This window comes from Drosophila sechellia, chromosome X (assembly GCF_004382195.2).
Source record: "Drosophila sechellia strain sech25 chromosome X, ASM438219v1, whole genome shotgun sequence".
NCBI lineage: Eukaryota > Metazoa > Arthropoda > Insecta > Diptera > Drosophilidae > Drosophila > Drosophila sechellia.
In genome coordinates this window covers 15,226,329-15,240,185 of record NC_045954.1, presented here as the reverse complement: position 1 = coordinate 15,240,185, position 13,857 = coordinate 15,226,329, and the positions used below count along the sequence as shown (strand labels likewise).

General features: G+C 45.7%; 2 protein-coding genes across 19 annotated transcripts in view; one reads left to right on the top strand and one right to left on the bottom strand.

The window, feature by feature from the left end:
* Positions 1 to 7,536, top strand: part of LOC6620368 (inhibitory POU protein) — a 28,395-nt gene extending 20,859 nt beyond the window's left edge. For 5 of the 18 annotated variants that reach the window (XM_032726327.1, XM_032726330.1, XM_032726322.1 and 2 more), the window contains 6 exons: positions 4,017 to 4,215; positions 4,295 to 4,435; positions 4,513 to 4,744; positions 5,548 to 5,711; positions 5,769 to 6,610; positions 6,978 to 7,536. In XM_032726327.1, the coding sequence (XP_032582218.1) occupies positions 4,017 to 4,215; positions 4,295 to 4,435; positions 4,513 to 4,744; positions 5,548 to 5,711; positions 5,769 to 5,830 (798 nt within the window). In that variant the 3' untranslated portion in view covers positions 5,831 to 6,610; positions 6,978 to 7,536. Of the gene's footprint in view, positions 1 to 4,016; positions 4,216 to 4,294; positions 4,436 to 4,512; positions 4,745 to 5,547; positions 5,712 to 5,768; positions 6,612 to 6,977 lie in introns of those variants that run through there. The other 13 variants (XM_032726325.1, XM_002044540.2, XM_032726329.1 and 10 more) reach the window with 4 other exon arrangements.
* A 539-nt stretch (positions 7,537 to 8,075) lies between these two features.
* LOC6620367 (probable ATP-dependent RNA helicase DDX46) lies at positions 8,076 to 13,652 on the bottom strand. Its single transcript, XM_032726312.1, has 5 exons — positions 13,431 to 13,652; positions 13,103 to 13,366; positions 11,569 to 12,805; positions 10,429 to 11,429; positions 8,076 to 10,362 (listed from the first exon to the last, which is right to left on the bottom strand). The coding sequence occupies exons 1-5, from the start codon at positions 13,445 to 13,447 to the stop codon at positions 9,222 to 9,224; spliced, it is 3,660 nt and encodes a 1,219-aa protein (XP_032582203.1). The 5' UTR covers positions 13,448 to 13,652; the 3' UTR covers positions 8,076 to 9,221.
* Positions 13,653 to 13,857: the final 205 nt, after the last annotated feature.

The window sequence follows — 13,857 nt, the reverse complement described above, 5'->3', positions numbered from 1 at the left end:
TAAATTTAATATCCAACTCACTGGCCAAATCCGCACTCTCTTTGCATTTTCAAGAGTATTTCTTGCTTAAAATGGCGTCCTTATGCACACACACACACCCACAAGAAAGGGATATGTGTGTGCGAGATGCTCTGTGTTCGTCGCTGCTGCAGAGCAGATACATATATATATGTATGTTTCTATATAGCTACACATATAGCTACATACATATATGTACATGTTGCAGTGGAAAGGAAATCAATGCAGACAACATTTGGCAATTTGGCAGCAGTGCAATTGTTTCCTCTTTTTCCGGTTAGCTACTCGCATTTATTTGTATCCTTTTTGTTGCAAATTGCCTTCTATTGTTGCATTTGATTTGTCCTCTGGCCGAAAAAGAGGTGGAGATATGTGGCATGCCACACCCACACACCCATGCACACACACACACACACACTCATACATACTCAATCTGCCACCTCGTTCTGGCTCCAAAGTTTTGTATCTGGGATTCATTGTTTCCTATGCACTGGAAGAAATTTAAGTTTCTCTTCATCTAAAAAACATTGGTTTTTTATATAAGCGATTTATAAGAAATGTTAAAAGTAATTAATCAGAAAATAGAAACTCACTGGCCAAATCCGCACTCTCTTTGCATTTTCAAGAGTATTTCTTGCTTAAAATGGCGTCCTTATGCACACACACACACCCACAAGAAAGGGATATGTGTGTGCGAGATGCTCTGTGTTCGTCGCTGCTGCAGAGCAGATACATATATATATGTATGTTTCTATATAGCTACACATATAGCTACATACATATATGTACATGTTGCAGTGGAAAGGAAATCAATGCAGACAACATTTGGCAATTTGGCAGCAGTGCAATTGTTTCCTCTTTTTCCGGTTAGCTACTCGCATTTATTTGTATCCTTTTTGTTGCAAATTGCCTTCTATTGTTGCATTTGATTTGTCCTCTGGCCGAAAAAGAGGTGGAGATATGTGGCATGCCACACCCACACACCCATGCACACACACACACACACACTCATACATACTCAATCTGCCACCTCGTTCTGGCTCCAAAGTTTTGTATCTGGGATTCATTGTTTCCTATGCACTGGAAGAAATTTAAGTTTCTCTTCATCTAAAAAACATTGGTTTTTTATATAAGCGATTTATAAGAAATGTTAAAAGTAATTAATCAGAAAATAGAAACCTTTCTGTTTAGATTATATTCTAATCTCCAAATATATTAATTTTTTTCATGTATTTTGGATCACTTAAATATTGTTAAAATTGCAGATTTTAATGTCATATATTTCAAACTCTATATTTTTTGAGTAAGTTATAGTACTACCAATATTTCAAAACATTGTGCAAAAATGTATAAATAGCAAATAATTTTGTTAGCTAGAATTCAAAGGCTAAATTTAAATAATTTGAGAATCATTTCGGTTTTAATATTATTAATATTAAACTAAAGTCTTTAAACTCAAGCTCATAATCATTTTTGTGTTCATAATATAACTGAACTTGTGCATTTCTTTAATACTAAGCATTTCCATTTTTTCTGACGTTTTTCCGCAGCTTTGAGTTACAGCTTAGCATCCTTTGGTCGCCTTTGAATAATTTTATTAATTACAAATTATGCGCCTAATGAAATGGCCAGCAGAGGGTGTGTTGGTGATGTGGGTGGCTCTGCGGACGGATTCCATGGCCATATCCTTCGATGCTAACGTTGACGGTGGCGTTAACGTTAACGGTAAAGTTAACGCTGGCAGCGACATCGGCACTGCCCACATGAATTTTGCATTAGCCCCAGCCAACCACAATGCTGCACATCCCGCTGCCCGACTCCGGGAATCCCTATTCCCGACTTTCCACTTTCGACTCCCGGCGCTATGACTACGGGTTTTTGGACCCGGGTCCGGGTCCGGGTCCATGGCCAAGTAATCTCGCTCTCCCTCTCCATCGCTCTCGCTCGCTCTTTAGCCCTCTCCCTTTCCCTCTCTCTCTATGTCCGTCTCTCTCTCCCTCCCTCGTTAGTTAAGATTTTTGGGTCCTTCGATTTGGTTTTTCTTTTTTTTTGTTTTTGCACGCCCTTTGTGTGTGTTTACGCGCAGGGTGGTTCCGTACTCTCTGCGACGAGAGAGACGGCAGCATCGCGCGCGAAAGAGAGGCATTGCGCCCTGCCGGCCGACGAGTGCGAGAGAGACGGGCAGCTGGCGAGCGAGAGAGCGAGCGCCAAGGGTGCAAACCAATAACCGTCAGACTAATTTTGGGATTGGTTTATAATTGAAGAGTTTGCCATTGTATTCGGAGCACGGACGACTTTTGGGCCGTGGCGGGGGTAGTAGCATCTACATAGTTTTTACCTCGCACATATACAAAGGGCCACCAATATACGTGCATGCGTGTGTGTGTGGGTCTTATTGTTCTCCATAGGCCTCTCCTTATCATTTTAGAGTTTTACATAATTGGGCAGGGGTCCGATGTTCACATTTTCCATTTCCCTTAACTGTGTCCATTTTCCGGCATTCGTCGGTGGGGGCGTGGCATATTTGCCGACTGTACATAGGAGAGCAGAACTAAGCGCTAGTTTTACCCGCCCGACTGCGCCACATTCCCAAAAAGATAAATAAATATGAGTGACCCAGCCCAGAGCCTCCCCCTACCAAAAAGGTCCCTCCAACCGAATGAAAATGGCATGGCCACTGGAGGGCGGAAAGAGAGAGAGATGGGCGATGGGCGGAGGGATGGTGGGACGGAGGGGGCGCGACTTAGAAAGAGCCAGAAAGAGGCCATCCGGGCTATTTGGCCATCCGTTCTGTAGCATACTTTTCAGCTGTAATCAGTTTAAATGCTTAACAAAGCAACACAAAGGCAAAACACAGGACGAGGGAACATGGTAGTGGGTTGGGAAATGAGGCAGCTCCTCGCTGTTCCAGCTTTTTAGTTGCTATTCATATTTGTATAAATAATTGAGCGATTCTATAAATATTTGATGGCTAGACAAAAGAGTTGCGAGCTGCGCCCTCGTATCCGCATCCGTATCCGCATCCATATCCGTATCCGTTCCATTTCGTTTCGTTTCGCTGCCACTCGCTTGCCTCTGTGTGTGTGTGTGTGTGTGTATGTGTGGGCCTGATTTCCCGTTCAATTAAAGCTGCCAAAGGGGATCCCCCGCCCCCTTTCCGCGCCGGGAAAGTAACAAGTGCAGCTGGAGCAAAAGGGTTGTCAGCTTTCTTCAGGATGGAAGGAGGACGAGCAAGGACTTTAATTAGAGGTAGCTTTAAATACATTTCTTATGGCGTGAGTGGAAAACCTCACGAATTGGGTCCTAATTACAATGATAATGACTCGCCAGCTTAATGATGGTGTTTAATATTGTGGACGCCGAAAAAATGAATATCTGCACTCAACCCTTTAAATAATTTCACAATGCCTTTATTCGACTTGTCTCTTTAAGCACACGCCACCGAATGCCGCGTCTCGCCTATTCCTCTTTTCTTATGCTCTCTGAAGTGTGTATGTGTTTGTGAGTGAGCTAGGTATATGGTACATTCTTATCTCTTAATGCTAGCTTATAAGTAAGAGCGAGATAACAATCATATTCTTATTCCTAACGGGGATATGATCTGCCACTATGGGCTTCATACCTAAGACTATGCTACTACATGGTACAGTGGGCCTTATGAGTGTTCATCCTACCACAATATAATGCCATTTAAGTGGGTACAGGCACAGATGCCCGATTTGAATTTGTTTATCTTGGGGCTTTAAATGACTAAGAAAAACAATGATACGAACTTTCAACATTGGAAAGTTATCTTGGGTGAGATTACCAAGAAGATGTTGACCAAGATGACTTGATATTCATTATTCATAGAGGCTTTTTGGAAGATCATGTATTCATAGTGACTTTTGTTACTGCCCCATTTATTGTCTTTGCTTTGCTCTGAAACTGTTTAAAACCTACATTATTGTGCTGCTAAATGTTTTAATCGAGTTCGTTTCCATCCCAATACTATTTAGGAAAATCCTTTTTCTCGACAGATGCACCACTCGATGGACCAACTGGACATGCTGGATCCGACGGGCTCGATGACCACACTGGCGCCCATCTCGGAGTCGCCGCTGACGCCCACACACCAACACCTGCACGGTTCCTATCACAGCATGAATCACATGATGAGCCACCACCATCCGGGCACGTTAAGTGGCCACACGGGGGGTAAGTGAGATGCAGTGCCTCCGTGGAGGCGATAAGACTGACGCGGCCATGCTAATATCTTTCATCATCCGGGCCGCAGGACATCATGGACACTCGGCGGTACATCATCCTGTTATCACGGCGGCGGTGGCTGCCGCTGGCCTGCATCCCGACACAGATACCGATCCTCGCGAGCTGGAGGCGTTTGCGGAGCGCTTCAAGCAGCGGCGCATCAAGCTGGGTTAGTTGCTCACCCACCTGTTTATTGACTAATCCAATCACAATTGATCATAAATCAACTATCGTGATAAATGACAGGTGTCACGCAGGCGGACGTGGGCAAAGCCCTGGCCAATCTCAAGTTACCTGGCGTCGGAGCGCTGTCGCAGAGCACGATCTGTCGATTCGAGAGCCTGACCCTGTCCCACAACAATATGATCGCCCTCAAGCCCATCCTGCAGGCGTGGCTCGAGGAGGCCGAGGCGCAGGCGAAAAACAAGCGGCGCGATCCGGATGCGCCCAGTGTCCTGCCGGCGGGCGAAAAGAAAAGGTAGAAAGTGTTTTAATTGACGCGGTAGCGTAGCCCAGCTCCTCTCCTCTCCACTCCCATCCGTCCATTCGTCCATCTGTCCACATGTCCGCCATCCCCTTCCACTCGGAAATGCCCCTAGTCCAGAGCACCCAGCTCCAGCATCTGAGCGCGAACTAATTGGCCAGACACCAAAAACAGCCGGAGATGCGGCTCTAAATGGTGGCCCAAGTGACGTGCGATAGCCCATAATCGAATTTAGGTGTACAAATTATTTATCAATGATGTGGCACGGCCAATTAATAAATAATGCATCTCGGTAACAGGTACATTTGTTCGTAACAAAGTAGTTGAGTTGGCCACGTAGCGTCAGCTGGCGTTGAAGTTTACTTCCGTGGAAGGACCAACGTTTACAGGACGCATGTGGCGCCATCTGTCTCTCGTTTTTTTTAGGATTGCATTGAAGTTGGTGCCATAATTGCTTAAAATCGATTGAAAAACATCTAAAGTATTATTTTCTTTTGATATCTTTATTTAAATTTTAATTTTTATAATTAATTATTTATGTAGTCGCGTTTTATTTTGCATTAACGATTATGGGGTATCGCCAGCCAATCCAAAGACCACTCATTAACGCGCAAATATCGCGAAAAATTAGGACTTTTCGCATTGATCGAGCATAGTATCAGAGCACCATCATTATACCACCATTATATATCTACCGATACCGAATACCGACATCCGACATCCGACTTCCGACTACCGATCGTCCCGCAGCTTAGGGCCCCGCTTCTAAAGTAATCTATATCGAGTCTTTTTTCAAGAAAAAGGACTTCCATTGCGGCACCTGAAAAGCGTTCTCTGGAAGCCTACTTCGCCGTCCAGCCGAGGCCATCCGGTGAGAAAATCGCAGCGATTGCCGAAAAGCTGGATTTGAAGAAAAACGTGGTGCGCGTCTGGTTCTGCAATCAACGTCAAAAACAAAAACGTATGAAATTTGCCGCTCAACAACACTGACAATCAAATAATACAGCCACACAATTAGGTATAGTTAGTAGTGTAACACCATCAATGACTGGCCACGGTTCGGCGGGATTTGGATACTGATAGTCGTTTATGACGGCAGCGGCGGCGGTTAACACGGCAGCGGCAGCGGCGGCAGGAGCGGCACATGCGACATTGGGAACGGCGGCGGCGGCGGCGGCGGCGACATCGGCCTGTCTGGGCGACTATTATCTGTAGTTCTGTATCGGCAACTGGTTCTGAACCGATCCAAACCGATACCGATACCGATACCGATCCCGATCCTGGTCCTGCTCCTGATCCTCGTACATACATGTAGTATTCTTCGCAACGGCAGCAACACCCCCACAACCACCACCTCCACCACCACCATCACCACCATCACAACCATCACAACCACAAGGGCAACCACAACGATAACGACAACCATAATAACCACGACGATGACCACTTCTCTCTACGTCTTTCACTCAGTAATCAACCAGCAGCGGCCAGAAATAATACTAATAATAATAAAAGCAGCATTTCACAGAACTATAACATTTATATACACCTTCTCCTCAACTATATATGTATATCCCCCGATTCTTAAGCCCCCCTCCTACGATCAATCAGAAATAGAGAGAGAGAGCGAGAGAGAATGAGTGTGAGAGAGAGAGAAAGCTAAACCCCCAACCGAGAGCCCAAAAATCGAAATGGAGAACACCCGAGCATTATCCAAGTAAACATCGTTTGCAAATAACACAACCAATGAGAATGCAAATTGAATACCAAGAAATACAAGAATTTTTTTAGGAACGAATAATGAAACAATGGACCAACATATCAAATGCAATAATTTATTGAATTGTATAAGAAAAAAAGGTAAGCAAAGTATATTTATTATTAATTAGTTAGTAAGTGATTCCTTTTGTGTCTTGTTGTCAAACAAAAGTATAAGATATAAATCCTTGAAATAATTTAAAACCTATTGTTTGCTCAGTAAAGAATAAGTATTATTGTTCATTTATTAAACAGAAAAATAACACATAGTTTTGGAAATTATAAAACACAAAGAGGAATTTCAAGCCTTGAAAATATTTTGTATTTCATAAAATATTTACCTTTCGCACACTGTATTCTTGTATTCAATCACAAAATAATAAATCTCGCAAATTGGCGGTATTTAAACGAGAATAAATTGGGCAAACTAAGCCATTTATTGGTATCCTTTTTGTTTCTCTCTTTTCAGGAAGAAAAAAACGAGCAAAAAGCGGTGAACAAATTGAAATGATAAATCAATTGAACACGGGCCTTCCCCTCCAAAACGAGAAACCCCAACTGCTACTGCCCAACAACAAGGATACACAGGACATCACACGCACACACTGCTACACAACTAAACACACACACACACACACAGACAGACAGACACTCACACACACAGATACAAATACAGTGACAGAGAGACACACAAAGACCAAAAGAATGCCAAGAAATTGCTTCAAGTGATCCGATAATAAGAATCTAAGCTTATAAATCTAAGGAAAAGGCAAAATGAATGTGGACGAGCTGGGGTAGAAGAAAAGGTAGAAGCCATGGACAACGGCGGCGGCAACATGAGTTCCATGTTGCATGCAGCATGCAGCCAGCAGCACTAGCAACCACCACCACACTGACAAAACCCTCGCACACATGCCCCAAAAAACAGAAGCGCTATGCATTAGCCACTGTATATACGCTATATATACATACCTATATAGGATTCGATTGTAAATACCGCAGCTATATATGCAACACCCACATCGCCCCACCCACACACACACACACACACACATCAACTGTAGCCAAAGGAAACCAGAAACAAAACGATTTTCAGCTAGCTTACAGTAGAGATCCTAGAACTAATCCGTACACCCTAAACCCGCAACCCCCAATCCCTAATCCGTAGGCCCCATGCGAACGGAAGAAAATCCGGATTTCCCCCCGCCAAAGAGAAAAACCAAACCAACACACACACTCGCCCCAAAACCCCAAAAAAACCAAACAGCTAAGCAAGGCATAATTTAATTTTTTTTGTCTAATTATAAGTAAATTAATGCAAGAACGATATCATCAAGGAGAAAACGAAAAACCGAATAAAAAAATGTTAGCAGCAACTGGAGATATTGCAACGAATTTAAAATGTTGCCAAACTAAACTAAACTAATGCAGAATGGGAAACCTAAAATCATATATATAAATATAAATGCAAACAACTCTATGACAACTATGAATTACATATAAATATATAGTATATATATAAAGAATTTTAAAAAAATTATATACTATACATAACATTTTTTTTTGTTTTTTTTTTATTGTATAATTTAGCACATTTCATAGTTTTAACTAGACTTGTACATATAAAAAGGAAGAAATATAAAGGTATCGAATAAATATATATATATATATACATATATATATATAGCGTGCGTGTGAGTGATTTTGAATGAGTAGCCATAAAGAAAAACCAACAAAAAAAAAACACGAAAAAACCAAACTCAAGCGCGAAATTCAATAATAATTTTAAACGAATGCTAAATAAAATAAAATAAAATAACAAATAGTTTTGTATCGAATGGGAATGGAACACTAAATCGAGAAAACCGCAACATTTTGCCGACAAATTAGTGCATAAACAATGTAAACCAATTAAAAAACGTAAAATTTTTTCATTAAACCAAAACAAAATGCGCATAATAATGTTTATAAAAAATTATAATACATACCATTGATAACGGAACATGCTCAAGCTCATAACTACATTTAAATTTAATTTTAGTAGTTTCTAGACACAAGAAATACTGTAGCATGAAAATCAATTGATTGCAGCGCTCGAGTGCTGGCGGAGATATATAAGTAAATAATAAAAATGCAGCGAAAAGCAACAAAAAATTATAAGAAAAACAATTTTGAGTTCTAAATGGGTTGAAAGTTGAAGCGGACTTATATCGCTTTTTTTGGGAAACAAATTCTTTGCTCGATAAGGAAAATCGATTATTCCGATATGTGTCAGCCGTTTAAACTGAAAGTCAGCCTATCGAACTTTTGATTTGCAAAAAGTAGTCCCTCGTCCACAGATTACAGCTGCAAAGTAATCAAAGTGCGTGTATTCAATAAATTTATTGAGTTAAATCCGTTTGGGCATTTGTCCGGCTCCAAATGTTCACAAACTAGTCCTTATGCCTATCTGATCGCGCTCTAGAGAACATTAGAATATCTTAGCATAGCGAGAGGCTTGGTGGGGGATCTAGATCTAGATCTAGGTCTAGACCACGTTGCAAACAAAGTGCGTGAATCCAATAAATTTATTGGGTTAAATCCGTTTGGGCATTTGTCCTGCTCCAAATGTCCACAAACTAGTCTTTATGCCTATCTGATCGCGCTCCAAAGAACATTAGAATATCTTAGCATATCGAGAGGATTGGTGAGTGATCTAGATCTAGATCTAGGTCTAGACCACCTTGTAGCGACCCTTGTTAAAGACGTGATGAGCGGAGCTGAGCTTAAGCAGCTCCTCCTTGATGAGCCGCGTGATCTCACGCTTGGCCTTTTGCACGGCAAGTTCGCTGCAGCTCTCGATGGCCAGGTAGAGCTTGCGCTCGCCATCCGGCGGATTCTTGCCCTGCGGCACATATGTGCCACGTACGGTGAGACCTGCCTCCGAGTACTCGGAGATCTGAGCAAGTGCCTCCTTGGACGTGACCTTCCAGCGCGCCTGCTGCGGGAAATCGTTGATCTCCAGTTCCTCCTCGTATTTGGTAAACGGGTTGGGTGTACCACCCACCAGCGGGCTTAGTCCTTCCTCATCCTCCTTGGGCTGATAGTTCAGCTTGTTGTTTAACTTGGCGGCCATCTGCTCGGCCACCGTGCGAGCGGTCAGCAGGGTCGCGGCGGCTCCCGTGGCATGCGGTCCCTTGATCATGGGCTCCACAGTGACCACGCTACCCTTGGTGTCCAGATTCTTGCTGCTGTTGATCTTGGATGCCAGTCGTTTGGCCAGTTCCAGTTTGTCGGAGCTTAGAGCACCGCCCATGGCCACACTTGGAGCTCCACCGGTTGCGGGCGCCGAGGCCGCAGCAATGGCAATATTGGCAGCAGCCGCAGCTGCCGCCGCTTGAGCCGCCGCCGAGGCCAGTGCCGGATTAGCTCCAGAAACTGCCGCAGCTGCGGCTGCCGCTGCAGCAGCTGCCGCCGCCGCAGCTGTGGCCGCGGCCGAAGTATCCTTAACCGTGCGCTTTGCCGCAAAGATTTGCTCAATCTGCTGGTCAATATCCTGCTCAATGTCCTCCTCATCATCGGAATCGGCCAGTCCCAAGGCCGCCTTCTGCAACTTCTTACTCTCCTTGGCGGCATTGAACTCCTGCTCGTCGAACTTGAAGCCCTTGCCGCTAAAGCCGCCGCCCGTGTGCACCGTCTTGCCCTCGGCCTCCTGCAGCGCCTTGTACTCCATCCACAGTGTCTGCAGCTCGGCGGGAATCAGTGTGCCTGATAGGTCCATGGCGCGGATAATGTCGCCTGCATAGCGCGATTGTTCCGGTGTGATAAACGTGTAGGCACTGCCCTTTTTGCCCGCTCGACCGGTGCGACCACATCTGTGGAAATGGTAGAAACAATATATTAGGGGTAGATCCCGCGTAGATATGCAGTAGAGCGCTCACCTGTGAACATAGTCCTCGTAGTGGTTGGGCACATCGTAGTTGACCACCAGTATGAGATCCTTAACATCCAAACCGCGTGCCGCCACCGAGGTGGCAATCAGTAGGCGCACCTTGCCCGACTTGAAGTCGATGATGGTGGAGTCGCGATCGAACTGATCGATGCCGCCGTGCAGGCTCATGCACGGATACGATGCCTTCATGAGGTCGCGCAGCAGGATGTCGGCGTTCTCCTGCTTGTCGACAAACACAATGATGCTGCCCGCCTCCTGGTAGATGCCCAGCAGCTCCAACAGCTTAAAGAACTTCGCATCGTCGTTGAGAATGACTACGTTCTGTTCGACATCTTTGCACACCACCGACCGACCGCCGACGATCACCTCGATGGGTTTCTTAAGTATGCGTCTGGCCAACGCCTCCATTTGCCGTGGAAACGTTGCGCTAAACATGACCGTCTGGCGATCCGGTCGCACGTTATCGATAATGCGCATCACCTGCGGCTCGAAGCCCATGTCGAACATGCGATCTGCCTCGTCCAAGACGACATAGGTGACGCGACGCAGGTTCGTCACACGTCCAGAATTCGCCGCCAGCATGTCGATCATGCGACCCGGCGTGCATACAATTATCTCGGCGCCACGCTTCAGCTCGGCAATTTGCTCGGAGATCCCCGTGCCGCCGTAAACACAAACTGGCCGCAGGCCAAGCGACTTGCTAAACTTGCGGATGTCCTTGCCGATCTGCATGCAGAGTTCGCGAGTGGGCGCCATTATGATAGCGATAGCACCGTCGCCATCCTCCATGCTCGGCTGGTCCAGAATATGCCTAAACATTGGTAAAATGAATGCCAACGTCTTGCCACTGCCAGTTTTAGCAATACCTATCAGATCCCGTCCGGACATGATGGCCGGTATGGCCTGGCACTGGATGGGCGTGGGCTTCTCGAAGCCCAGCCGTCGCAACACTTCCATCTCTTTCTTGCTGACGCCGCACTGTGCCCAAGTCTGGAGAAGATTGCAGAAAGAGGATTATTTTTAAAGGTATTTTTGGTTTTGGCAAACAGAAATTACTAAAAAATTTAATACAGCACAATATTTACATTTTTCAAAACACACACATAATCTGTATCTAGTTGGAACTCACCTTGATGGGCTTTGGACAGCCCTTGCCCTTCACCTGGATGCCCTCAAGGTCGGAGCGGTACTTCTCCACATCGCCGGCCGTCATGCGAGTCAGTTCCGGCACCTCGACATAGAAGTTCTTGCGGAAGGGCGCATACGTAACCGAGGAATGATCAATCTTGGCCAGCTCCTTGCGGTGCTTCATCGCCAGATTAACGGCCGTGTCACGTATGTCCTCCAGTTCGTCCTCGCTGGAGTACTCCAAGCTGTCCATGTTTTGTTCTATCACCTCGCCCTTCTTCAACGTCGTCGTCTTCTTTTTGGCCACTCCCGTGAGAATGACGACACCCTGCGATTTGGCGGGTGGATTGACGAAATTGTTCACACGCCGCATCTCGTTGTTGACCTCCTGCATGTAGGCATCCAGTGGATCAATTTCGTCTTCTGGCTCGGCTTCGGGTTGCGGCTTGTCACACACTTCCGGATCCGCTTTAGCATGCACATGCGGCTGTTCCGGCTCCTTCTTGGTCTTCTCCCCTGTTGCGACGGTGGGCTCCTCAACGATCTCCATTTTGGCCGCTACTGGTTCGGGCTTCTTTTTGATCTCCTTTTTGGTGTCCACCGGCGGTGGCTCCTTCTTGATATCCGCCTCGGCTTTGGTGGCCAGGCCAATGCCCAATTTGCCAAATGATTTGCTAAAGGTGGGGCGCTTAACGGGCGAGAACTTCGACTCGACCACGTCATCGTCGAAGCGCTTGCGTATGCTGTGGAATTTTGAGGGCGGCGAGTCGGGTTCGGCGTCCTTTTTCCCACTCTCCAGCGGCGGAGCGGGATTGCTGTCGTCCTCCTCGGACTCGTCCTCCAGACTCCATTTCTTTGCTGAATTGACCACTGATGGCGCCACAACAGCCGCCTTGGTGTCCCGCTTGCGTTCCGCGCGCCAACGTTCGATTCGCTCGCGCCGCTTAATCATCTCTTGCTCCAGACGACGCTGCTGCTCCTCCTTGTCGATCTCCTCCACCTCCTCTTCGGAGCAGCTGGTCGAGAGCAATGGTATGATGAGCGGAGCTGATGCGGCCGCTCGCCTGCTATCCGATTCCTTTTCTCGCTGGCGATCTCGGTCCCGATCCTTTTCCTTCTCGCGCTCTTTTTCCTTTTCGCGCTCCTTTTCCTTCTCGCGCTCCCGTTCCTTTTCACGCTGCCGATCGCGATCCCGATCACGGTCACGATCCTTGTCCAGGCGCCTGTAATGGGGCGAACTAAGAAAAGTTTGTCTTTAGAGGATGGATGTCCCGTTAGCCTTCTTTCAATCCACATACTCGAAAGTAACTAAGGATAAGGATACTTAAATATTTGGGAACCATTTTAAATTTAAGCAAATAAAAGCAGACTCACGAAATTGGTTCTGAACGGTTGAAAACGTGACGTTTTCACACATAATCCAATCAATTATAAATGTTTTAATATTAACCTTCGACCTTTTGAAGTATTTAAACCTATTCAATCACAGACATACACTAAAAGCCACATTTTTGTAGAGAGAATCGCATGCTTACTTGTCCTCGTAATCCTTTGACCTGGAACACTTCCTCCGCTTATCGTCGCGTCTTTCACGATCGCTGACCATGTCCTTGCCTCGCTTCCGGTCCTCGCGCATGTTCCGGGAGCCGCCACCGCCTCCTCCGTTCCTGGACTTGCCCATGTCATAGTCGCGACTGCGACTGTCGTGCCGGTTGTCCCGCTCACGATCCCTGTCGCGCTCTCTCTCACGGTCGCGCTCCCTCTCCCTTTCCCGGTCGCGCTCCCTGTCTCGATCACGCCTTTTGCGGGAAAATAAAGCAATTAGTTCATCTGTTTTCAAACAATTTGGGGGGCAAAACTTACCCGGAACTTTTCGACATGGCGCTTTCTTTGGATTTCTGTTTGCCGGTTTGGCGCTGCAACGCCTCCAAATGACGGACGGTACTCCCACTGTCCTTAGTTACCCAAACACAGCGCGCAGCACAATGCAATTGTTTTTATACAGATATTAGTGAATTTTCATTCGCAACATATCACAAAATACTACTTATTACTCAGATATCGCACAAGTGCCAATCAAAGTTATCGATTACAGCTTTAACAGCTCTGTTACGGCGCACTCCGTCACTGCTAGTGGACGGACGGCCAGATTGCAAGCTAGAGGTAAAGGTTGGCGAAAAACATCGATGTTTTAAATATAAACAATTTTTGTTCTTTGATCTTTTTTATTTAAAGATTACTTTCTTTTTTAATATTGCTTAAATAAAAAGGTAGTATTTGACGTCCACCT

Coding starts and splice junctions, on each gene's coding strand:
- LOC6620367 (XM_032726312.1), bottom strand. Junction 12,806..13,102: donor TCAAAGGATTACGAGGACAA/GTAAGCATGCGA, acceptor AACTTTTCTTAG/TTCGCCCCATTACAGGCGCC. Junction 11,430..11,568: donor GCTGTCCAAAGCCCATCAAG/GTGAGTTCCAAC, acceptor AATCTTCTCCAG/ACTTGGGCACAGTGCGGCGT.